At 36.1% G+C, this 26892-nt stretch overlaps 1 protein-coding gene and 1 long non-coding RNA gene across 3 annotated transcripts; both read left to right on the forward strand.

The window, feature by feature from the left end:
* Positions 1-16496: 16496 nt before the first annotated feature.
* On the forward strand, positions 16497-20394 carry LOC113319343. Its single transcript, XR_003345385.1, has 4 exons — positions 16497-17950; positions 18880-19063; positions 19240-19530; positions 19651-20394. It is a non-coding gene; the product is annotated as an uncharacterized LOC113319343 (long non-coding RNA).
* Positions 20395-21121: 727 nt separating this feature from the next.
* Positions 21122-24174, forward strand: LOC113319168. 2 transcript variants are annotated; one of them, XR_003345177.1, is made up of 5 exons: positions 21122-21460; positions 21760-22143; positions 22976-23139; positions 23393-23683; positions 23850-24174. XR_003345177.1 is itself a non-coding variant. In XM_026567448.1 (4 exons), the coding sequence occupies exons 1-3, from the start codon at positions 21703-21705 to the stop codon at positions 23394-23396; spliced, it is 609 nt and encodes a 202-aa protein (XP_026423233.1). In that variant the 5' UTR covers positions 21122-21702; the 3' UTR covers positions 23397-23683; positions 23850-24174. The 2 variants fall into 2 exon arrangements, 1 of the variants encoding a protein (XP_026423233.1); XM_026567448.1 differs by having other exon boundaries at positions 21122-22143.
* The last annotated feature ends 2718 nt before the right edge of the window (positions 24175-26892 follow it).

The following is a 26892-nucleotide window of genomic DNA, read 5'->3' on the forward strand; positions in this document are numbered from 1 at the left end:
ATATAGACTTAAGAGGTACCGAGAGTGTCAACGATATCATGTTGGGCCCACCTTTGCATGTGGCCGGCCGGCCTAGGCAGACTAGGACTCGGCACCTCGAAACGCGCGCCCCTAAGTGGCATGTCACGCGACTTCCAATACTTTGAGGCAATGGATTTCTATCGCAAATCGATTACGACCACTCATCTTTGCCAGCCAAATTGAGTTGCCCAGATCGAGCCTTCATGAGACGGAGAGGTACAGGCATGCACAACAACATGCCGCCTTCATGCATGACCAATCGGTCCCACCAAAATTGACGCCCATGCTTGAGTTTGATCAAGCCAAAGAGGGATACTTGGGCACCTCTTAAAAACCCTAAAATTCCATCAACGGTCGCAGATTTATGCCGTAAACCATCTCGTCCGTCCAATTTTGATAGCTTGGTTGGACAACCTAGGTTGAAATCTAGACGATCAATGAAATACCTCGATTATCACCGTCTGCCACTCTTCCACATGGAGTGATCGACTAGGAGATGGCTCGCCCATGCGGCCTCCAAACGATCACCCGAAGATGGTTGGACGTGATTCTATTTTAAGACGCTTAATCCGCGACTTATTCGGTTAATCCTTAAAACATCGATGCTTCGTACATGTTAATTGTTTTCGATGCATTACATGCATCGAGCATAAACGATATTTCATGAATATAGATTTCTTAAATAACTTAGTTATTTAACTTAGCACCGTATACTACTTCCTGTGGGTCCCACGATCCACTCATTCGAGACATCAAGCATGTCACAAACTGGGGATACATACTGGGGTATTGGTCTGGCGGTTTACAGCGTGCAGCGTGCAATGCGCCATTACAAGAACGTGTCAGGAAAAGGTGGACGGTTAACAATGATGAGGGAAGTGGGCAAAGATGTGATCGTGTGACAATCACCACTCATACACGAACCCACTACTCCATCACTTCACCTCCTCCACTTCCTATGAGATGAGGGTTGCGCTCAATGACTTGTATAAATAGGTCTTTCACCTATTTCCAAACGACACAAAAAAACCAAGTTTTGTCATCCGTATCCAGAAAACATCCAGAGCTGATTGTTTACATTATTGCAAGCCAGTTCATCATTCTGATACAAATCATAAACAGCCAACATATTCACAATCTCAACACCTTCTTCGCTTCCCTTCCTAAGATCAACCCCATCTCCTTCACTTTGTGACCGAAGCAAGTCTGGAACAACCATTTATTGTTTTAGGCCAGAATTGTATAGATTGATCTCCTGAATCAGAAAGCACTCCAGTGCAGTGCATTTGTTTAGGGGTTAGATTCATTTCTCATCCACACACACACCCAAAATTACCAAAACCAGCAGAAATAGTTTTCACCCTCAAAACAACTAGACTGTATTAAACCACTACAGACACTAGCATATTATCAATTTTCAGACTAGAATATAGTTGAGACTGAATTAACCCTCAACACAATTCATCTGGAACCGTGTTCCTTACGCTTATTGAACCTCGCAAGATTCTGTGCACTTGATTCCATTAAATGATGTCTTTTACAGATTAAGAGTTGCTTCAACTTTAGTGAATACTTTTGATACCAATCAGCCTCTAAAGACAAGCCTATTTGATTTTTCTTTCGATTTTTCAATCTAGGTTTGGAAATCTGTTTGTAGTAGACAAAGTCCAACAAACCTCACGGATCCGACATACTTACAATCAGTTATCTAAGAATCCTGGATTACTAACCACCTCTCAAGAACAATCCAAACAAATTAAAAAAATAGCCTAGATATTTATCTTGAGGAGTTACAAAGTATGAGACGAAGAGAACTTTGTGTTCTTTATTTATCTCGTTCCTGATCCGAGATTACTAAAACCTCAAATATCAATAAGAACAAGATCCAGATTCAAGAACTATCATGAAAAGTTAGTCTGACCGAGATTCACGAATCCCTAAGTGAAGTCATCAAAGTCATAATATAATTACAGTAAAAACTCTCTCTCTCTATATATATATATATATAGTCTTGGGACTTCACAAAATTACTAATATATGGAGTTTATTAATATAGGGAGGTATACCAAAAAAATAATAATTGCTAACTTGAAGTACGTAAATGATAATAAATATGGATGTCTTCTTTAATCATCCAAATGAGCAACAAGTCGTATATACTTTAATCGAAAAACAATGCAATTAGACAAGAAGAAGAGGGATATAATCTTGATGATGATGATAATATAGAGATACCAAATGTTTCATCCAAGAAGCTTAAATGCTCCAAAAGATGTAAATATTTGGGCTTCAACAAGAAGGTGCTCACAGTAACGAGGTCTTACGCAACCGCAAATCAAAAGATGCGATAAGAATCCAAAATCGAACAAGTATGGATAAGTATTTTGTTTCATCTTAATTTTGATGTAACAAAATATATAATAATGACGATTTTATTAATATATGGAGGTAAATTCCTTATGAATGGACTAGAAAAAGATACTAATATTAAAATGTGGAGGTTATTACTATTTATAACTGGTCCAAGTTGGGACTCTGATTTTTTTTATATATAGAGAGTTTATTAACGTATGGAGCATAAATATATGGAGTTCTTACTGTATATTAATCATGAGAAACCTAGGTTATAGAGGAAGACTCTAGCTTAGCAACTAGAACAAAAGAGTGTGATGGATTAATAAATCCAGTTGTAAGAGTCTCTTTATTGATCATTTGAAGGTCAGTCAAAGAACTGCGACGAAGTCAAGACTACAAAGGCAAATACCTCATCACATGGGTAAGGATCGGTCCTAGTTTACATGATCATAGTACATATAGTTAAATCTTAGTTTGTGTGCCAAAGCCCAATGTTCGAGGCCCAACATATGAAGCTCAAAGCGGCGAAAACATGAACCATCCAAGCCTTTATTCGTCTGAGGTCTTCTTTTGGTAAGCAAGACTCTGATTATCCTCTTATGACCGAGTATACTCTCATCTCATTGAGAGTGATACTCGGATCATCCTCGTATGAAAAAGTATCCGCTCAGACTCTTCTGAGAAAGTGTCCGCTCAACCGTTTATGAGCGATCTCCGTTCATCCTTTTATGAGCAAGCCTTTGCTCAGCCACATATGATCAAGGCTTCGCTCGCATTCTCATGAATAAGATATGTGCTTCTGCCTCTCGAGAATCAATCCTTAGCTTCTTAGCCTTATCGTTCATAGACACGGCTCTTATTAAAACATCTCACGAGATACACTGGCCATGTATACTCATAACTTTCATGAAACATCCACGGCTGATTCCACGATCACGAGTGAGACTTAAGTCTTCAGTAATTACTACTCATCTTTAGGCCTCACGAGCATGACTCAAACCTTACTTGTGTCTCGTGACTAATTTCTGGTAACTTATGCACATGACACACTATGCATGTCATCCACGTGTAATATGAAGGTCATATCCTCCCCAGAGTCTCGTGATGGACTCCTAGTGCATCTACATGTTGCAGATTGATTATGTGTGCTCCATTCATGAATATTGTTCAAGACTAGATCTTAGCATATCCCCATGAGATAGGTTGGCTAAAAAAATATTCTACAACTTCATGCAAGAATATTAGTCATGCAACCCTCACTCTCAAGTCTCCTGAACACGTCCCAATTGAATCTACGGGACTTGAACTTCATGAGCATGCCCTAGCTAGACTCATGTGACCTGAGATCTTAAAGTTTATCCTAAGACTCGTGCAATACAAGAGACTAAGGCACAAGTGAAATAGGTAAGTTTGATGTGTATGTAATGGGATGATCGTAGTTGTGAGATTATGAGTGGTTAATGATGGAGCTGGTAGAGTAAATATGAGATGTTGTAAAGACATGAAATTGATCTAAATGGGCAGTATTTCCTAAGAGTATGTTAGAAGTCTGGTTATGAGAATGGTTCAGGTGAAAGATAAAGGATATGGAGTTGGAATGAGGGTGGTTTTGGAGGATCAACTGTTGTGGCAGAAAGGGTTATAAGGACTGGAATAATGAACTGTGATTGAGATAGTCATGGTGAATATATGATGGAGTTATGGTGGTAGCTTAGGTTCATGTTGATGAAACTGCAGGGAGAATGGCTGAACCCTATCTCAAGTTTGGAATCAGGTTGGTAATGGAATTAATGTTACAGTTAAGATCTGAAAAATCCGGGGTATACAAATCACACCCAATAGTTCGTTCGGAAATCTGGATGGACTAACTCCAATATAAATCCATGAGAATCAACTAGACAGTCAGACTCAATCAAAGAAATATATCCAAGAGTTGTATCTCTATTTCTCAATACAATCTGCAATCTAACAGATTGTAATCTATGAGTCTGATTGATATGAGAATTAACTTGAACGGTATCAAAAACCAATTTTCAAGTATCAATCAATTACTACCCAACAAAAAAGGTTGGATTTCCAATTGATTGAACTACGCACAACCTGTGATATTTCAATAATATAAACAAATATAATGCGGAAAAGAAATAACACAGACACCATAAGAAAATTAACGAGGAAACTGCAAACACAGAAAAACCCCGGGACCTAGTCCAGATAGAACACCACACTGTATTAAGCCGCTACAGATAATAACCTACTACAAGTTAACTTCGGACTTGAATGTTGTTGATCCATAACCAATCTCACACTGATCAAGGTACAATTGCGTTCCTTATGCCTTTGAATCCCAACAAGACTCCACGCACTTGATTCTCTTAGATGATCTCACTCACAACTAAGAGTTGCTACGACCCAAACTCGAAGACTTATAAACTAATCTGTCTCCCACAGAAAAGTCTATTTAAGTAGATAAATTTGTCTCCCACAAAAATACCTATGAAGTTCTGTTCCGTCTTATGATAAATCAAGGTGCACATCAACCAATTGATAATCCGGTCTTATGTTTCCGACGAACTGCCTAGAAATATCAATCAACTCACAATAACTTAACTATATGGTGGTATAATAAGTTATTTTAGAATCACAAAGAATGAGACGAAGAGATTTGTGATTACTTTTTATATCTTACATATCAGAGATAAATCTCGAGCAAATCTTAGAGAAGATAATATTCAATACAATAGAACAAGTAAGATCAGAATACGCAATTATAGAGAAAATAGTTGGATCTGGCTTCAAAATACCAATGAAGTTTTCAAGTCGTTAACCTATAACGGTTTTAGGAAAAACCTAGGTTAAAGGAGAATCGAATCTAGCTGCAACTAGTATCAAAAAGGAAGTGTGGGAATTAGGTTTCCCAGCTGCTAGAGTTCTCCTTTATATAGCCTTTTAAATCAGGGTTAGCTAAGTTAGCTTAGAAACAAAGCATTTCATATTCACCGCTACATGAAAATATGATTTAAGATACAAGCTAAGTTTGATTGAAATCAAAGCAACATCTCTCGACTGTTAGATGGTTTTAGCTTCTCACAGACAAATGAAAAATACTTTCATTTAGATATGTGTAACCGTACCTAAATGTATATATTGTGTCGGTTCAATAATTGTTAATCAAAGTTAGCCATATGAACACTTTAGTCTTAAACACATTCATCTAACACATCTAGATCAACTATGATGATCAATCAATCATGAAAGATAACCAAATGAATCTAATTGTGTTTCATAAAGTTGTTCAATTTTTGAAAATCACATATAAGTATATATGATCCAATTGAAGTAAAATCGGATTGATTCAAGAGAATCAATTCATGAAACATTTAAGCCACAGTTTGCAAAGATTGCATTCCTTATTATATAAATGTATTTGTTCATGAGTATGAAAACATACTTTGTTGACTTTAGAACTTGAACCACTTAAGTTTGCAAACGGGTGTGCATACTTAAGTTCCTGACTTGGTCTTGACCAACAGTTTGCAAATGGGTGCGCCAACAGTTGTTCCGGACTTAACTCAGGTAGAACCGTTTGCAAACGGGTATGCAAACTTGGTTCCCGGACTTTCACAGTTAAAACCGTTCGCATGCGGGTATGCAAACTTGGTTTAAGGACCTGAATCATACCAACACATTTTTTACACTAAGTACGCATACTGTGATGTTTTCCATACACGGGTTTTAGTTCTAAACTCCCAATTCAATCATTAAAATATTCTTAGAAGATGACAATGGCTGTCTCACACAAACCATTAGCTAATAAGAATTTTTAAGCGATCGAATGATCAATACGAAAATTTCCAAGTCTACATCAAATGATTGTCTCACACAAATCATGTAAGATGTTTCAAGGAAATTTCAACATGATCATATTTTTGCTTATTATTTAGTTTCCAACAAATAAATTGTTTCCAACTAAAAAAGTCAAGAATATTGATGAAAGTAGCTAGGACAAAAATCTACCAACACATATTTTGAGAAATAGATAAGCGAGTTATACTCAGCTCGAAATAACAAATTTGTATGATATGAAGGTCTATATAACTATATGACTTTGTCTCAATAGGAGATAGAGTAGAATAGAGTAGACTTCTGAGTGATATACAAGTTTTAGTCTCCACATACCTTTTGTAGATGAAGTTCTTTCGAGTTCTTCAGTATATCCTCATCTTCAGTTGTAAGCATCGTGAATTCAAAAGCTCAACTATACAATCTATCCTAGTTCGAAACTCCTATAGGTAGACTAGAAATCAATATTATAGTTTTGATCAACTAAACTTGACAAACAATCTTGAGATACAAACGCTTGCGAGTTCGACCGAGAAATGCTCCAACAATCTCCCCCTTTGTCAATTTTAGTGACAAAACTATCAATACATATGGATTACAAAATAAATAAGACTTTGTAGCTTCTCATCCATCATGCTTGATTTCCTTGGTTCTATAGCATTTCTTGAATTCTTCGCCGCTCCAAGTACTCCGGTGATTCTGAATATGTTCGACTCAGTATCATTGTTGTTGAAGATCTATAACTATAACAATAGGAAAACAGTTGTTCTCAAATATTGTTATACAGTGTCATAGTAATTACACAACATCAAAGTTCAATTGTACCACAACTATGACAATAATACTACGGTGATATGTATCACTCCCTCTTAGTCAATACTTCATCTCACAATGAAAACCAGTCCCTCTTACATAATGATCCATAAACCATATGTATGCAGTGTGAACTATAAAATAATTTCCCCCTTTTTGTCAACATAGATTGGCAAAGGTACGAAAACTACGGGATCATAATGAAATTCTCATAGAGATACTATATGACTAAATCAACTTTGTTTCGATAATTTCACATAGTCGAACTTAGTGTATTCATCAAGAAGTTAATAAAGACATAATATAACTCCAATAATATGCCATACCCGCACTCCCCACAAAGATTTGGCAGTTAAGCACAAGTTCAATTAAAAACTCTCCCCCAGAAAATGTCATTTCCGAAAGAACAACAAGAGTGACCTCTTTTACAGGTAAATAAGGATTTCTTTGGACATTAACAAAACACATGAAACATGAATTTGTGTCCAGAAAACTCGAATAAATTAATCCACAAAGAAAAACTTATAGATTAATTCAATCGGAATTGCTTAACATAATAAAACTTATGGAGCCATACAGTACTTTCACATAAAAGTGGATTATGGAAAGATCAATGCTACGAAATATTCAAAAGTTCATTCTATTTTCCATCAATATTTGCATAATGACATAATATACTTAACTTTTGAGCATATATGAGATAATCATAGTTCACAGACGTAAACATACATATCCCATAACATGTTATTGCAATATATAAAACCAATAAAGATTAATACTGCAAAATCATCTTCCAAATAACTTAGAATTTAAATAAATAAATATAAAAACATTGCAAGATGAAAAACCGTTGGCAATAGCTATGTGTAATCACAATAATTGCTATTCCAAACCCTAGTTATATTTCTTAAAACATAAGAATAAATCTCATTAGAAGTTTCCTAGACTTTAAGACCCTTGAAAAATTCTTTATCGTCCCGAACTCCTTGTCTTCAACAGACATTGGAACATAAGGTTCATGAAGAAAGAGTCAATTCCAACGAACCTTCTTGACTGATGCCGAACCAGGGCCTTCTGAATTTCAAGAGTTCTTAAAACCATAGCCTTTATTTGCTGCATTTCTATCCATGCTTATTTCAAATCTTTAAGAACACCAGAAAACTTATGAAGATTTGAGGAGTTAGATTTTGGTTTCTTCGTATTCTTCCTTTTTTCTCTTTAAAGTTGTAGAGGGATGAGATTTACCTTTTTACTTCATGATTGATGACTTAACAATCATATTGACATCTTTTCCATAAGAAGACATGATGCGTGGAGTCTCCATTAAAATATGGGATTGTGAGAAGAATACACAAGACTAGATCCACAAGCAATCTTTTGATAAAAATAGTTTTTCAAGGAAGGAAAAATAATGTAGGGTTACAGAACCTATAAACAGTGTAAGATTCACGTTCGAGCAACTTACAACCCTATAAAATGTAGAATTGTCGATTTTAACCCCTTTTTTTATGTTCAAACAAGGTAAACCTTTTCAATACCATTTGAAGGTATGAAAGCTCAAACGAAATTATGAAAAAGAAAAAACAATGAACAATATAGATTCTTTTCCTAAGGCCCGATTGTGCAAACACTCTTGTCTCTCAAATTCGGGCAAAAGAGACAAGATGCACCATCGGCACAATTATACTGTGTTGGGGTGAACAAAAATTTGTCCACCATGTGATTCCTGAACGGAATCTCAGTACCATGTTTCATAGATTGTTTAGACCTAGTTCTTTTCTGCAGAGGAATAACCTTTTCTTTAGAAATTAACTTCTTCGGAGATGAGTTAAATTTACATACCTCAGATGGGTTTGAATTTAAAACAAGTTTAAGCTTGTTTCCAAGAAGATTTGATATCCGTTGCAGTTTGTTGACATATCTTACTTTATGTTTGTACTTAAAACACGTAGAGAGTACATGATAAAGTACATTAAGAACGTGTCAATGTGGAGGATGGCTCAGGTATCGTAGCTAAGCATTCTGCTAGACATAAAGAAGCACTTGAGACCTATGAGAAACAGTTTTTGTCAGACGGAGTAAAATCCATTTCATCCTCCAAGGCAATCGAAGAATTTTCTGCGGAAATAATATTAAAATTGATATGAGTATTGCTACAATCATCAAAATTGATATTTTCACAAAGGAGTGCTGCACTTGATTTTTCGTCTTCATTTGAATCATAATGATCAGATATTTCATCAAGAGTTATAGCTAGACCTTTGTTTCCAGTGTATTTTTACGATCTGGACATTCATTTGCAAAATGACCAAACCCTTTACACTTGAAGCACTGAGTCATATCCTCATCATCAGAGTCGACAATATTTATATTTTTAGGAGGAACACGATCGTGAGGTTTAAGTGATGATCTGGGTTTATCTCTGGTGAATTGTTTACTTCTCTTTAACAGAAGATCTCTAAATTGTCTTGTGATCAGAGAAACTGAGTTGTCAAAATCTTCATCTGATGATTCAGTCTCAATCGGATCATATACCAAGTTGCCAACACTTTTACTTTTATCAAGTACTTAGTGTTGTTTTGTGATTTGAAAGCAATACCCTTTCCATCTTTGGATGTATGCTCATGATCAAATATATTTTAACTTTCCAACAAGAGTACTCATGGAAAGAGTATCAAGGTTATTTCCTTCAACGATGGCATGTTTCTTAGAATCGTATTTGGTTGACAACGATCTGAGGATTTTCATCATAATGTTTTTTTCAGGAATAGTCTTACCCTATGCAAAAGATGCATTAATAATTTCATACACTTTGTGATTAAACTCATCAAATGACTCTTCATCAGCCATACAAAGGTATTCTCAATCAGAATTTAGGTTTTGAATCATAGCTTCTTTTTCAAAGGTATGGCCTTCAAATACAGTTCCTAAAATATCCCAAGCATCTTTAGACTTAGTGCACGTAGTCACATGGTGCTGAAAATCTGGGGTAGTGGCATGGATGATAGTATTCAATCCGTCAGAATTTTGCTTTGCAGTGAGAATCTCGACAAGATCATACTTTACATCGCCCACTGTAACCAACGGAGGATTATAGCCATTAACAACACGAACCCATGTTTGAAAATCACGTGCTTGGAGAATGGCACGCATAGAAATTTTCCACCATAAGTAATTTAAGCCATCGAAGACTGGTGGTACATTTATCGAGATAGAGCTTCTGTTCATAGAGTCAGATTGTTAAAAACACATACTTATGAGGTCTTAACGTATTTGCCTGCTCTGATACCAATTGAAAAAGCGGGGGTCTAGTTAACAACCACACCCAATAATTCGTTTAGCAATATGTATGGACTAACTCCAATATAAATCCATGAGAATCAACTAGACAGTCAGACTCAATCAAGGAAATATATCCAAGAGTTGTATCACTATTTCTCAATACAATATGCAATCTAATAGATAGAAATCTGTGAGACTGATTGATATGAGAAATAAGTTGAACAATATCAAAAACTAATGTTCAAGTGTCAATCAATTGCTACCCAAAAAACAAGGATGGATTTCCCAATTGATTGAACTATGCACAACTTGTGATATTTAAATTATATAAACAAATATAATGCGGAAAAGAAATAACACAGATACCAGAAATTTTGTTAACGAGGAAGCCGCAAATGCAGAAAAACCCCGGGACCTAGTCCATATTGAAAATCAAATTGTATAAGCCGCAACAGACACTAGCCTACTACAAGTTAACTTCGGACTGGAATGTAATTGATCTGGAACCAATCTCACACTGATCAAGGTATAGTCGCGTTCCTTACGCCTCTGAATCCAAACAGGACTCTACACACTTGATTCCTTTAGCTGATCTCACTCACAACTAAGAGTTCCTACGACCCAAATTAGAAGACTTCTAAACCAATCCGTCTCCCACAGAAAAGTCTATTCAGATAGGTAAATACGTCTCCCAATACATACCTATGAAGTTTTGTTCCATCTTATGATAAATCAAGATGCACATGAACCAATTAATAATTCGGTATTATATTCTCGAAGGACAACCTAGAAATATTAATCACTTCAGAATAAATTAAATATATGGTGGTAGAAAAAGTTATTTTGGAATCACAAAGAATGATACAAATAGATTTGTGATTACTTTTTATATCTTACCTATCGGAGATAAATCTCGAGCAAATCTTAGAGAAGATACTATTCAATACGATAGAACAAGTAAGATCAGAATACGCAACTATAGAGAAAATAGTTGGATCTGGATTCAAATTCCCAATGAAGTCTTCAAGTCGTTAACCTATGATGGTTTTAGAATTACCTAGGTTAAAGGGGAATCGTCTCTAGCCGCACCTAGTATCATACAAGAGGTGTGGGGATTAGGTTTTCCAGTTGCTAGAGTTCTCCTTTATATAACCTTTCAAATCAGGGTTTGCTAAGTTACCTTAGAAACAAAAAGCATTATACATTCATGAAAATATGATTTAAGATACACGTTAAGTTTGCTTGAAACCAAAGCAATATCTCTCCACCGTTAGATGGTCTTAGCTTATCATACACAAATGAAATATACTTTCATTTAGATATGGGTAACCGTACCTAAACGTGTATATTGAGCTGGTTCAATAATAGTTAATCAAAGTTAACCATATGAACAATTTAGTAGATGAACTCATGATGATCAGTGATAATCAAAGGTTCTAATTGTGCTCTTCATAGAGTTGTTCAATTGTTAATAATATCTGATTGATTTATAAGCACAAGAATCAATTCATGAACATAAAGCCACAGTTTGCAAACATTACACTCCTTATTATATTTATGTATTTGTTCATGATTATATATACATATTTTGCCGATTTTAAAACTTAAACCACTCAAGTAAGCGAACGGGTATGCATACTCAAGTTCTGGAAAGTTGGTCTTGACCAACAATATGCGAACGGGTACGCATAATTGGTTCCCTGACCCAACTTCAGGTGAAATTGTTTGCGAACAGGTACACATATTTGGTTCACGGTCTTCCACAGTTGAAACCGTACGCGAACGGGTATGCATACTTGGTTTCCGGACCTGAACCTTATCAACACAGTTTGTACCTAAGTACGCATACTGTGATGGTTTTCCAGACAAAGTTTTTAGCTCTAAACTCCTAGTTAAATCATTGAAACATTCTTAGAAGACTACAACGGATGTCTCACGCACACTATTATCTAATAAGCAATTCTCAAGTGATTGAATGATCAATACGAAACTTTCCAAGTTGACATCAAATGTTTGCCTTACACAAATCATGTAAGATGTTTCAAGGAAATTTCCACATGATCATCTTTTGACATAAAGTCAAGATTGATGAAGAATGTAGCTAAGATAGAAATCTATCAACATGTTTCGAGAAATAGATAAGTCGAGTTATACTCATCTCGAAATATCAAATGTGTATGATATGAAAAGACTATATCATATACGACTTGTCTCAATAGGAGATATGTAAGAATAGAATAAACTTTCTAAGTGACAGAAAATTTTTAGTCTTCACATACCTTTTATTGATGAAGTTCCTCCGAGTTCTTCAGTAGATCTTCGTCTTCAGTTGTAAGCGCCATGAAGTCTAAATCTCAACTACACAATCTATCGTGTTCGAAACACTTATTGGTAGACTAGAAATCAAGACTATAATTTTGATCAACTAAACTTGACAAACAAGCTTGAGATAGCAACGCTTGCAAGTTCGACCGAGCAATGCTCTAATAATAATATAAAATATATATAATATATACAGCTTCGTAGTTATGTTTTCAATATAGCACGACTTGAAAGATACGTTAGGAATGAAACAAGTTCAAGTCATTATTACTAACCTCAAGTGGAAGGATGATGTCGTCGTTGTAGTTCGTTACTTCTTCTCATTCTTCAGGTCTTCGGAGTAATACTTGTATGTCTCGACATTCTTAGACTTTCTAGTCTAACTTAAACGAAGTTGACTCTAGTATTTTATCAAACGACTCTAGATGAGTTTTGATACTAAAATATGACAACCAAACTTGACATACCAAAGCTTGGTGAGTTCAACTGAGCTATGCTCTAACACACTAGTGACAAGGGATGAGAGATGAAACAATTAGAACTTAGAACGACTATAATTACGCTAGTTTGGTAGATAAATATGGAAAAATTGTATGTGAATTCCCAAGTTTCTTACATTGTTAACTTTGAACATTTTCCCCTTTTATGGAAATTATTTAAGATATTCTTCGTATAAGCCCCTAACCTATGTTTAAAGCATCATGTTTTCCTTTGTTGCATGACTCACATCCACTACCCCTTGTTCCGTAGCTTATTTATCATTACTAAGTCTTTGTGTCTCTATCACTCCCATCACAACCTCCATCTATTAGACAAGAAAAAGAATTTGTATAATCTCAGCCGCACCTTTGAATTAATAATGGTTCTTGGTGAACCGTTATTTTAGACTACCCAAAATAATATACCCCTATCAAAGGTTATGATGAACCCGTTGGGAAATGATCGGTCCCATATGAATGTCATAAGGACCCATCTAAAAGCTTTGTGAGGGGTTGTTTTCTGGTAGTTTTATGGGCGGTTCACCAAGCATTTTTATTGAATTGAACCTAATTCCAATTTATTTTTAAGTAATTTATCTGTAAATTAGATTAAGAATAAGTAGTGTTATATTTTCTTGTGTATGAACTTTTATTTGATAGTTAGAATAATGGTCCCTACACTACATCCAAACTCCTTCAAATGGAAGCTTATTTGACATTTACGGAGTTCAAATCCCGGCCTATCTCCGTAATAGAAGGAAACATGAGAACTACATCACACTAGTTGATGGTTCTCCTCATATGTGAGTTGTGTTAAGGAAAAAATTGAATGTAAGACTTCAGTTTTTATAAGAACTTTTTATAGGGAGAAAAAGGAAAAAAAATTATATACATACGGTAAGTCCTCCAATTCTCAACCATACTAGATTATATAGTTCAAGGGTCCAATCGTATACCAAAGCGGTTTGAATTCTTTTTACTGGTTCAGCATCTCAAACTAATTCAAGAAGACACTGGTTCTGGTTCATCTGTTCATTAGTCCGGTTTCACGAAGCAGTACATTTGCATATATGCAAAAATAATTACAGACTCATTTTCTAAATCACCGGTTGATGCTTTAGGAATCAAATAACCTATCATCTACAAGATCTACGCATTCTGCGGAAGACGTGATAAACAAAGTTGAATTGCTTCCACTACCACCATTTTGGCCATATTTTGCTTTCAAAACAACAAACAACTTTTGCCATACTCTTTCAAGTATACTACTAGTATCATTTACTAATTCTTACATTTTATTTCTGGCTAAATCACATAATTATAATTATATTAATTGAAGGAATTACATTATAATTAGTTTAAAGAAGATATGACCAGATAAAATAAGATCAGACTGTCAAATGCAAATAAAACTCAATCTCAATAGAACCTACATCAGGCATTTCAAATCTAATTAAGAAAGGTGGTCTTCCAAAATAAATTTTCCTTTCTCTAGATTCCAATACAACTATTTTCTTTGCAATTTAATCTGCTGAAAAATTAATTTTCCTGTAGCAGTGACAAAACTTAATTGTTGTGATTTTCCTGGTAGCATTTATCCGCCTTCCTTTAATCAAGGCACACTACCCTTAACAAATTCAGTGATAACTGTTTTAGAGTCAGAGACAATGATGATATTCTTCTCATCCCACTCAACTACAAGCTCAGCAGCGCAATCTACAACATATCCATAGCAATGTAGTTTGTTGCTAGTCTGATACCACCTGCAAGAGTACCAACCACCTGACACATTTGATCTCTGACAATAATTCCAAATCCTACAGCTCATTTCCAATTGAGGATCCATCACAATAGAATATTGTAAATCCATTTTCAGGGGGAAACCACTGACATTTCCTATCATTTACGTACAAGATAATGAAAATTCTAATCTTAAATCGTATTAGGGTTTTCATTAGGGAAGTTCCTATGGCAATCAACAAACTTATTGTTTTGTTGAGCCACGTGGATGAACAAACTGTATTCTCCATTATGGGAAACAAGGAAAAATGAACAAATCTGATATTTTAGGATCCCACTAGTGATTTTATTAATATAAACTAATAAGAGTCGGGTCTCACTAATGATTTTATTTATATAAACTAATAAGAGTTGGGTCCCATAGAATATTTAACTAATGAAACAAATAATAAAAAATAAACCCTATATAATAACCGGGTTTTGGAGAGAGAAAAGCAGAGGGCGTTTTTTCTTCAATCGCTGGGGGATTTTCCTTCCAACTCCAGCGTTTTTCTCACCATCGCCCGGCCTTCCCTCAAGCGCGCGATGGATTGTACGACTCAATATTGAATATCCAATTTTCATGTTTGTTGAGTCCATAGTGGGAACAAAACGAATAAACTTGGAGTTTGTTCATTCGTTAGGAACCGCTCCTAAGTCCTACCTTGTATTTTGACGTGTTTATTATTTTTATATGCTGTCACCTGTCAGTATTTTGGTTCCAATAAATTGAAACATTTTGATCCACAAAAATATAAAAAAAAGACTCGGTCGGAGTAGAAATAGAAACATACTGTAAAGCGGATAAAAGAAGTACAAGCGTCATTTCATCTCGACCGTTCACTTGATAATCAACAGTCTAACACTAGCAGTAAGCACAAAACAAGATCTTAGAGCGTCCACAGTGGTGCGAGTATAACCAAAGACCAAAGACTAAAAAAAAAAGACCAAATTTGGGTTTAGTCCGTCATGTGGCGTAGTGGTAAAAGAGTATATTTGGTGGCGCGTTGATAAACATTACGCCTGGGATCAGGCGTTGGTAAAGATAACGCCCGAGTGGGGCGTTGGTAAAGATAACGCCCGAGTGGGGCGTTGGTATAGTCTACGCTTCAGAAACAAAAATAATAATAATAATAATAATGGGGCGGAGGTATAAAGCCCGCCCCATGCGGAAATCAAAAATTGTGAAATAGAAATTGGAGTGGGGCGTTAAGTATATGAACGCCCCATTTCACGCGACCACCTTTACCAACGCCCCATCGGGCGTACATTATATCAACGCCCCGTTTCAGGCGTACATTATATCAACGCCTCTTGTGTAGCGTACATTATATCAACGCCCGATGAATGCGGAGATTATATCAACGCCCGATGTGTAGCGGAGATTATATCAACGCCCGACTATATTTGGATTTGGTCTTGATCGCAGACCAAATTTGGTCTGGATTTTACTCTTTGATCAAATTTTGATCGATGATCCGTCCCACTACGCCTGCCCACTCGACTGAAAATTTGGGTTTACTCGTCCATTGCAGTTGCTCTTAAGAACTTTACCCTTTCCCCCAAAATACCTTGAATATACCTTTAAGTTTAAATACAATTTCCATCTCCTTTCTCCCTCAACATTAACGATTTCCCAGAGAGTTGGGTATGGATGTAAGGTTCTTATCTTCAACTTTGAATGAAATTTCGATTTTCATTATTTCACACTATTTTGAAAAATGAAAAGAGGAAACTCAAGTTCCTCAATCTTATCAATCACCCACAGACGACAACCTTATAAAATACACCCCCGGCGTACCACATTCACAATTCACAAACTCAAAATCAGTCGAAGGAGAAAAGAAGAACGAAAATCTAAACCTAGGGTTTTTCAGGTTCTTCCAAATATCTCACTTCTACTGTAAGAAAAAGAAAAATTACCCAAATAATCTAGGGTTTTTGGATAATAATTCTGGAATTCGAAACCCTAGAGTTATGGATTTCGATGATATTGAGTATCTAGAGAAAGGAGTAGAAGATCCAGAGAATTCAAAAGCTGAAAATCAATCATCAGGCGGAAGAAAAGAAGGCGAGAAGAGTTATAGGAGTAGTAGAAGAAGAGCTGAAGATGATGAAAATGGTGCTGTTGATGATGATGAAGAAAAAGATAGGATCAGCAACTTACCAGATTCCTTAATTCATCACATCGTATCTTCTATTAATATGAAATTTGCAGTCCAGACTTGTGTGTTATCTAAAAGATGGCGGTATATGTGGACTTTTCTGCCCGTCCTAAATCTCTGTAATGCCAATCGCTCAAATGATGAAGGGCGCTTTATAAATTTGTGCACAAGGTGCCCAGTCTTCGTGACAACAACTCTGATATACAAAGGTTTTATCTATTCCATGATCTCTGTTATGAAATATATAGCTGCATAGATAGATGGATTGCTACTGCTGTCAGCCATAATGTTCAAGAGATGTGTATTTACCTCACCCCCGACGATTTTAAGATCCCTCTTTGTCTATGCACTTGTAAATCATTGACAAAGCTTGAGCTTCTATTGACTGGTTATGGAGATACTTATTGTAAAGCCAAGATTATTCTACCTGATCATGAAATGAGTTTACCTCTGAAATCACTGCTTCTGATACTTTGTGATATATTCTTTGTTGATGAAGAACTAACGAATAGGTTCTTTTCGAGTTTTCTTTCTCTAGAATAGTTGGTTATGGTATTAGAGGGTAATCCATTTCCTGAAATGAATCTCAATATTTCCTTGCCTAAACTTAAGCATTTTGAGTTTGATACTTGGGATTATGAAAGCAGCGGAGAGGTTAAACTGCATGCTCCAAGTCTGTCATCCTTCATTTTCCATAGTTGCTTGTCGACAAATCTCACTTTAATGAATCTTTCATCTCTAGCCACTGCTGATATTAAGATACTCATTAGTAGTCAAGTGAAATTGGGCATTCGAACTGAAGTGCCAGAAATTTGTGCCCGACGTGCTGTGGGACTTTTGAGAGGGATTCGTAACGTGGAAGTCTTAACCTTAGACCATAATTTCATCAAGGTATGGCCTCTAACCCCATTCCCAGTTTAAGTAGCTGAGATGCTGTTTAGGTGGTCATCAGGTGTTGTTTTATATTTTTTGGCAGATTTTTTTTAAAGAAAACCATTTTTTTAATGTGCATTCTCTATGTTGTCACGGAAGCATGGTGCACAGCCAGGCAGTCCATGCATCGGTGCTTTAGGTTACACATTATGTGTGTGTCCGGGAAGCGTGTTGCACGGCCAGGCATTGCATGCATCGGTGCTTTAGGTTATGCATTATGTGTGTGCAGGATACTTTGTCTGCATGTGTTTGAAACAAATACGAAACATGAAGAAGTTTTTCCAATGCATGCAATCCACCATAAGAAAAGGAAAAATAAGGGTTCAAGCAATATCTGAAACAAAAAATCACAAACAAGAATAATTTAACCTTACATGAGCTCCTAAGCGCACCCTAATATTTTTGGGATATCCCTAGGTGAGCTCCTAATCACACCTTGCATTGACACTTAACTGGTTGCACTGGTGTTGCCTTGGTACAGTTTTGTAAAGCATAGCGTCTGCTTTATAGACGAGGACGCTTGATGTGAATCTCTATATCCGCTACTTCTGCTGGTGTAATAGTTCTTCAAAAGAAATAAAAATTATAGGCCTTCACTAATAATGTTGCAGACCTCCAAATTGGAAAGAAATAAGCTACTATCTCGCTCTTAACCAGAAAGATTTAGGCCTTTGTTGCATTTGCTTCTAACTGGAAAGCCTTATGCTTGATAGCTAAATAAAGCGTTGGGAGATTTCGTAGCTGCCTATGCTTAAGGCTAGGCGGTTCCACCACCATAGGATGCATATTTCCTTGTTATGTATTTGACAGATTTTTGTTTTGTGTTTATTGCAATGTAACTATAATCTGATTGGTATTTCTCTTATTTTGTTCTTTATGCACCCAAGGCTTTAGGTGGAGCTCCTGATATACTGGACAATTTAATATTCAATTAATATTCAACCAACTGAACAATTTAATATTCAACATTTGAAGCTCCAGACCTACCTTTCGAGGGACTGCCTGCGTCCAATATTCTTCGTACTGAACAATTCTCCCACTATAGAATCCATTTCCCTGCAGATATCACAGGTTATAACTAAATTCATTGTCATTACTTTTATTTTATGTCACTCAAAGTAACTCATTTTAAGTCGAAATAAGTTTCTTTCTTTTTGACGCTCAGTAATGCTCAATATCCAGTTCCATAATGGCAAGCCTCCAGTGAAGTTTAGTAACTTCTAATATCATATCTGGTTATTGTCTAGGTAAAATCTGATCCGGATAACATAGGAGACTACTGGGATGCAGGGTTGTCTTTGCCGTGCAGGATATGTCATCTAAAGATTGTCGAGATTAAAGGTCTTCTTGGGCGTGTTACTGAACTACAATTTTTGGAGCTTCTGTTGAAACATGCCACGGTCTTGGAGAAAGTGGTACTCATCAGTTATTCAACTGAACAAGACTCAGAAAGGGAGAAACAGATGACGAAATTCAGTGAGATGCTGTTAACATTTCCTACAGCGTCTAAGGAAATCCGTATCTTGTTAAAATTCTGAGTAAGCTGACTTTGTCTTATCAGTTTCAGTTTCTTTTTGGCATTCTAATTTAGATATCACGGAAAGACCTACACCCCTTTTCCTGTTAGACTCCCAATAAATTTTATTGATGGCTTACAGGTAGAATTGGATCTCATAGAACCCGGATGAGCCAAGAGAACTATTTTTCGATTTCCTTGATTCCGAAAGTATGATACAAGCTCCTTATGTTTGTGGTAGATGCCGAAATCTCTTTCTCAGTTGCAATAATATTTATCAAAATCCATAATGTTGTTGCTGGTGTTTATCGTCTTTTGCATCATCTGACTCCTAAAAAAACATATTGTCCTGTGTCTCTGATACTGTATGTGTAAGGTACAGTAAATGTTTCTGGAGAGGGCTTCTTGAAACTCCTGTAGTATTTTTTGATGTACCCCAAGTCTAATGAGCTTCTAGACTTATAAACACCAGCAAGAGAACTGTTTTTCGATTTCTTTGATTCTGAAGTATGATACAGGCTCCTTATGTTTGTGATAGATGCCGAAATCTCTTTCTCAGTTGCAATAATATTTATCAAAATCCATAATTTTAGTTGTTGCTGGTGTTTATTGTCTTTTGCATCCTAAAAAAACATATTGTCCTGTTTCTTTGATAGTGCACGTGTAAGGTACAGCAAATGTTTTTGGAGAGGGCTTCTTGAAATTCCTGTAATATTTTTTTGATATACCCCAAGTCTAATGAGCTTCTAGAGATATAAGGAGATGGGTACCATGTAATGCTTGGGGAGTATTGTCTTATGGCAGAACATCAAAAATCCTTGCATCTTTACTTTAAACCTCATTGATGTTATTGAAATGAAAAAAAGCTTAGCACAACTCTTCTCTTAAGCTTCTTTTCAAGTTTGATGTTCTTGTAAAATTTTCAATTTTTCATATTTTTGACGATTAATGAATACTAGATAATTACATCTTTTTTTTTTTGACAAAGAAAATTTTATTGCCTTTGAGTAGAAATGTTTTGTTGATCTTTTGCCACAAGATCACAAACAGCTGCAGAAGAAACACCATCTGCTTCTATTCCAAGCTGTTTCTCTAACAGTTTTAGAGATATAATCAGCTATTTGGTTATTATCACACTTAGTAAAAGAAAAAATGCAGCGAGGAAAGTTTAAAGCTAATTGCTTAATCTCCTTAATTAGGTTTCTATTCTCCGGTTGAATGAGTAATGAGATTCCATTTATTGATTGAATAACAAGCTTTGCATCAGCCTTCACCTGAACTTTTGAGCACTGCGTTCTCTTTGCCAAACTCAGAGCTTCTCTTCTTGCCATGCATTCTCCCATCTCAACTACTATTGAGTTTACTGATAAAAAAAAAGAAGTTCATGCTGTCTGACCAAGACAACGAAGAAAAAAAAAAACTCTTTTTGTATCGGTTAAAAGAGTTGAAATAACGGCGACTTGTAAGACGAGATGAGAGAAGTTGGCTCATTTTATCGGTAGTCCAACTTGGACCATATTCTCAAACCGTTTGAAATTCCAATGACAAGTAGTGTATTGTTTACCTTCTGACTCCAAAGAAGGAAATTTACTGTACAGCGGAGAAAACGAAGCTTCGGCTTATCTCCACAGTATCAGTAAACGCAAAACAGAAATTCTGAACTTTACACTTCTTCCCAGAATAACTGGAATACCTTCTTCAAATTCAATTCACATCCTCATTCTTCCCCACCATTGACGATTTCCTAGAGATTTATCTTTAATCAAGATCAGCTTAAGGTTTATTATATAGTATATTCAGTTTTGAGTGAAAATTATTGAATCCGATTTTTGCATTTCTTCTCACTGTTTGAAAAATGAAAAGAGGAAACCCAAGTTCTTCTTCATCTTCAGATAGGGTTAGCAACTTACCAGATTCCTTAATTCAACACATCCTATCTTTTACCAGATAAGGTTTGATCTACGTTATGATCTCTATTTTAAGACTACTGATGAAATATATAGCTGCATACATAGATGGATTGCCACTGCTGTCAGCCATAATGTTCAAGAGATGTGTATTTACCTAACCCCTGACAGATTTTGAGATCCCTCTTTGTCTATGTACTTGTAAATCATTGAAAAGGCTTGAGCTTCAATTGTTTGGTTATCAAGATAGTGATTATGACTCAGAGATTTTTCTACCTTATGATGAAATGAGTTTACCTCTGCTCAAATCCTTGATTCTTATACTTCGAGATATATCATTTCAGGACGAAGAACTAACGAATAGGCTCTTTTCGAGTTTTCCTTATCTAGAATCGTTGATTGTGAAAGTAAGTCATAATCCATTTCCTGAAATCAATCTCAACGTTTCCTTGCCTAAACTTAAGTATTTTGAGTTTGATAGTCGGGTTTATTATGATAGCAGTGGAGAGGTTAAACTGCATGCTCCAAGTCTGTCATCCTTCATTTTCCGTAGTTACATGTCGACAAATTTCACTTTGACAAATCTTTCATCTCTAGCCACTGCTGATATTAAGATGCGCTGCATGCGCATTAGAAGTCAAGTGCCAGAAATTTGTGCCCGTGCGTTGGGACTTCTAAGAGGGATTCATAACGTGGAAGTCTTAACCTTAAATCATAATTTCCTCGAGGTATGGCCTCTGATCTTCTTCTGAGTTCAATTTTTTTGAAGTGCTGTTTGAGTGGACATGATCAGGTGTTGTTTTATACCTTTTAACAATAATTTTATTATAGAAACCATTTTGTTTTTATGTCTGCTCTCTATGTTGTCTCGGAAGCGAGGTGCACGGCCATGCGCTCCATGCATCAGTGCTTTAGGTTACACATTATGCTTGTGTATGACATATGTGTGGGATTTTGTCTGCACGTATCTAAGACGCATACAGAGAATGTGAAGAAATTTCCAATCCACCATAATTAAGAAAAGGAAAAATAAGGGATCAAGCAATACATGAAACAAGAATAATATAGCATTACGTGAGCTCCTAAGTGCATCCTAATATTTTTGGGGCTCCCTAGGCTAGCTCCTAAATGCACCTTGCAGTAACCCATAATTAGATGCATTGGTGTTGCCTTGACACAGTTTTGTAAAGCATAACGCCTGTCGCCTGCTTGTAGACGAGGATGCTTGATGTGAATCTGTATATCCGCTACTTCTGCTGGTATAGTAGCTCTGCAAAAAAAAAAAGGCCTTCAATAATCTATGTTGCAAACCTCAAAATTGGAAAGAAATGAGCTATTATCTTGCTCTTGTAACCAGAAGGACTTGTGCTTGATAACTAAATAAGGAGTTGGTGATTAATGGATGAGATATTCTAGCTGCATATGCTCAAGGCTAGGCGGTTCCACCATAGGATGCATATTTTCTTATTATGTATTTGATAGATTTTTGTGTTTGTGTTTGTTGCATTGTAACTATAATATGAATGACACTTCTCTTATTTTGTTTCTTACACACGCAAGGCTTTTGGTGGAGCTCCTGATATACTGCAAACTCAACCGACTGAACATTTTAATATTCAACATTTGAAGCTCCAGACCTACCTTTCTCGGAACTGCCTGCGTTCAATATTCTTCATACTAAACAATTCTCCCAATGCTGAATCCATTTCCTGCAGATATCACAGGTTTTAACTAAATTCATTGTCATTACTTTTATTTTATGTCACTCGAAGTAACTCATTAAGTCTAAATAAGTTTCTTTCCTTAATGCTTCGTAATGCTCAATATCCATCTCCTTAATGTCAAGGCTCCAGTGTGTCCATATTATAAAGAGGTGTTCATCAAGCACTTCATATGAATTTTTTATAATCATCGAAACCTAAATCTGTGTGCTGTGAAGTTTGGTTAGTTCTAATATCATATTTGGTTATTGTCTAGGTAGTATTTGATCCAGATGACATAGGAGACAACTGGGATGCAGGGTTGTCTTTGCCGAGTAGGATGTGTCATCTAAAGATTGCCGATATTAAAGGTCTTCGTGGGAATGCTATTGAACTGAAGTTTTTGGAGCTTCTGTTGAAACATGCCACGGTCTTGGAGAAAGTGGTACTCACCAGTTATTCAACTGAACAAGACTTGGAAAGGGAGAAACGGATGACGAGATTTAGTGAGATGCTGTTAACATTTCCTACAACCTCTAAGAAAATCATCATCTTGTTAAAATTCTAAGTAAGTTGAATTTGTCTTATCAATTTCAGTTTCTTTTTTGCGCGTTCTCTAATCAAAATATCTGAGGAAAGACCTTCAGTCCTTTTTCCTGTTAGATTGTAATTGTTTGACCCAAGAAATTTTATTGACGATTTCATATATTTAATTTTTCTATCACTCTTCTCAGGTGCTTCTTTATGGTCTGTGAACTTGCACATGTGGAATCGAATCTCATCAAACCCATCAAACCCGGATGAGCCAAGAGAGCTGTTTTTCGAGTTCTTTGAGTTTGAAATATGATACAATTTCCTTATGTTTGTGGTAGATGCCGAAATCTCTTACAAGTTGCAATGATATTTATCAAAATCCATAGTTTTTGTTGTTGCTAGTATTTATTGTCTTTTGCATTGATCTCTTGTTGTTGATTTCGATTTTAATTCAGAAAACATAATACATGATTGGCAAGGTTGTCATTTCCCTGTATGCACAAACTTGACACTTTCCCGTCTGCATAAATTTCTTGTATGATCAAGGTTGTCATTTTCCTTTTTTTTTTTTTTTTTTTTTTTTTTTTTTTGCCAGAAAAGAAATATTTATTGGAATGAATCAAGTTACAGAGATTTGAGTAATGAAATGAGGTTGATCAATCAACCATTCTCCTATCAGCTATCACTCTTACTCTATTCTGTCTACAATACTTTGCTGCTTTATCAGCATTAGAATTAAAGCTTCAGTGAATATTCTGAAATTCAACAGACTGAAATGATCTTTAAGTGCTATACCAACTAGTTTAAATGAACCATAATTTTGGGCATACCAAAGTCTTTAAAGGCATACTGAATGAAGACAAAAAAGGTTGTTGAATAGCAAAATCAGATAACCCCTTAACCCAATTTTTTTTAATGGCAAATATGCCCTTTACGTATTAGTGTTAATAATCTTGATTAGTGATTAAATATTTTGTTTAGAGATTAAGATAATTTTCAGAATTATAAGAGTTGTTTAGATGAAAAATATGAGGAAAAAAAATCAAAGTTTTGGTTTGGTTAAGAAGGAGAGAAAGAGAAGGAGAAAGTGAGAATATTATAATTCTTGATTCAATGGAGGATGAGGAGGGTCATATATCATCTAAAAAACCTAGGAAAATACACATCAACTACACCAATGATTCCCAAATGGCTGATTTCTTAGATTATGAATCATGGTTCGGCGAAACAGGTTGAGGTTCGGCTCACATCTATGAGCCGAATCTACCAATTGATGAACGGTTCGGCTTACTGAATCTGTTTACTGCATGCGCCGAACCTATAATTTCCAATTCCCACCCTTTTGCTAGACACTAGTTCGGCTTATATGAAAGTTTCATAGTAAGCCGAACAACATCCTGAATAGCCCGGAATAGAATCATTACTAATTCGGCTTACATATCCAAATTCGTATGTGCCAAACATAATTTTTTAATTTCTGGGTTGAAATATTGTTACTGGTTCGGCACATATGGAGAATATCGTATCAGCCGAAACCTCTTATGTTCAAGGTTCGGCACATAATATGATTATCGTCTGAGCCGAACATGAATTTGTTAATTTTTGGGTTAAAATATTGTTCGCGGTTCGGCACATATTGAGGATATCGTATAAGCCGAAACCTGTAAATGTTCATAGTTCGGCACATAATGTGATTATCGAATGCGCCGAACCTGAAGGACAAATGATTCGGCGTGTAACTAACATTAGAGGATAAGCCGAACTATGTAAATTCGGCACATAACTGTTAAGCTATTCATTAAAACATGAAATTGACGGTGTCCATAACCCAATCCCAGCACCATTAAAAACAAAGTTCAGCATCTTAAAGCAAAGTGTTTGCAACACCATAAAAGTGTACTTAAAACTTAAGAAAAAGTGTACCATAAAAGTGTACATAAAAGGGCATTTAACCACGACCCCTTTTCTTAGTTCCACGACCACCTCTTCTTCCACCTTCGTCTTCATCTTCCGACGCATCATTACCGGGTTGGACGATAGCTCATCCCAACTCATGTCATAAAAACCAGCATCCACACTTACACCCCTTGCTTTAAGACCTGTAATCTTACTAGCCTCATCAGGAGTGATTGAAATCTCTCCAAAAGGTAATTGAAATGTGTAAGTTTCTGGACAAAAGCGCTCGGTAAATGCAGAGGCCGACACACTATCATATTCCTTATGTCCATAATTGATAGCAGGCCATAAAGCACTGGCTTGTACGTAAGCAATCACCTCAGGAACCTCTTCATCAAGACTCCATTCCGCTGCCCTCTGGTGTCTCAATACTCGGACTGCACGGTTGTGATCAGGAGTTTCATAAATTCTCTTCGCCCAAGAATCGGCATAACCAATCAACACATTTCCTCCATCTTCCGGAAGACCATGAGGCAAACCATATGATCGAGGTGTAATTACGTCATCTTCATCAGGAATGTGTAAACCAGTGATCCGTCGATCATCATCGTTCTTCTCTTTCTCGGGTTCTGCCACCTTCTTACCTTTCTTGTCTTTCTTGGGTTTTCCTTGGGGTTGTGTTTCTTGATGAACTTCTTGATTATCATAAACTTCTTCATCTTCAGCTATTCCTTCTTCTTGTCTTTCAATTCTTACTTGTCTTTCAATTCTTACTTCTTCTAAAGTTCCTCCTCTACCTCTCGCTCCCAAGTTTTTCTTACCTCCTCCTCTAGGATCGGGAGTTTTAGAAGTAGAAGGTGTTACCTCCATCTTCTTCCTCTTTGAGGCTGCATTGGTCCTGACACAAGTATGAAAGTTATAAGACTAATTCGAACAACAAAGAGATTTGGAAAGCCAAAAACTTGTAAGAAAATAAGAAGGCTCGGCTTACTCGAAATAACACATATGAGCCGAATCATGTCTTGAAATTTTTATTAGCTTATACAGAGAGTGGATCGGCTCATACCACAAAACAATTATAAGCCGATCCCATATATTCGGCTCACAACCGATACCGTCGAATAAGCCGAATCTATGATTATGAACTCAAACATGTATTCGGCGCAACATGATATAATATAAATAAGCCGATCCTACACACTTGTAAAATTTATGAAATTTTAACAATAATATTCGGCGCAACACCAATACTAAAGAATAAGCCGAATCTAAACTTATGAATTGAAACCTTTATTCGGCACAAAACTAATACAACCATACAAGCCGATCCTAAGCACATGCAAAAAT

The sequence above is a fragment of the Papaver somniferum genome, chromosome 10, assembly GCF_003573695.1.
Source record: "Papaver somniferum cultivar HN1 chromosome 10, ASM357369v1, whole genome shotgun sequence".
NCBI lineage: Eukaryota > Viridiplantae > Streptophyta > Magnoliopsida > Ranunculales > Papaveraceae > Papaver > Papaver somniferum.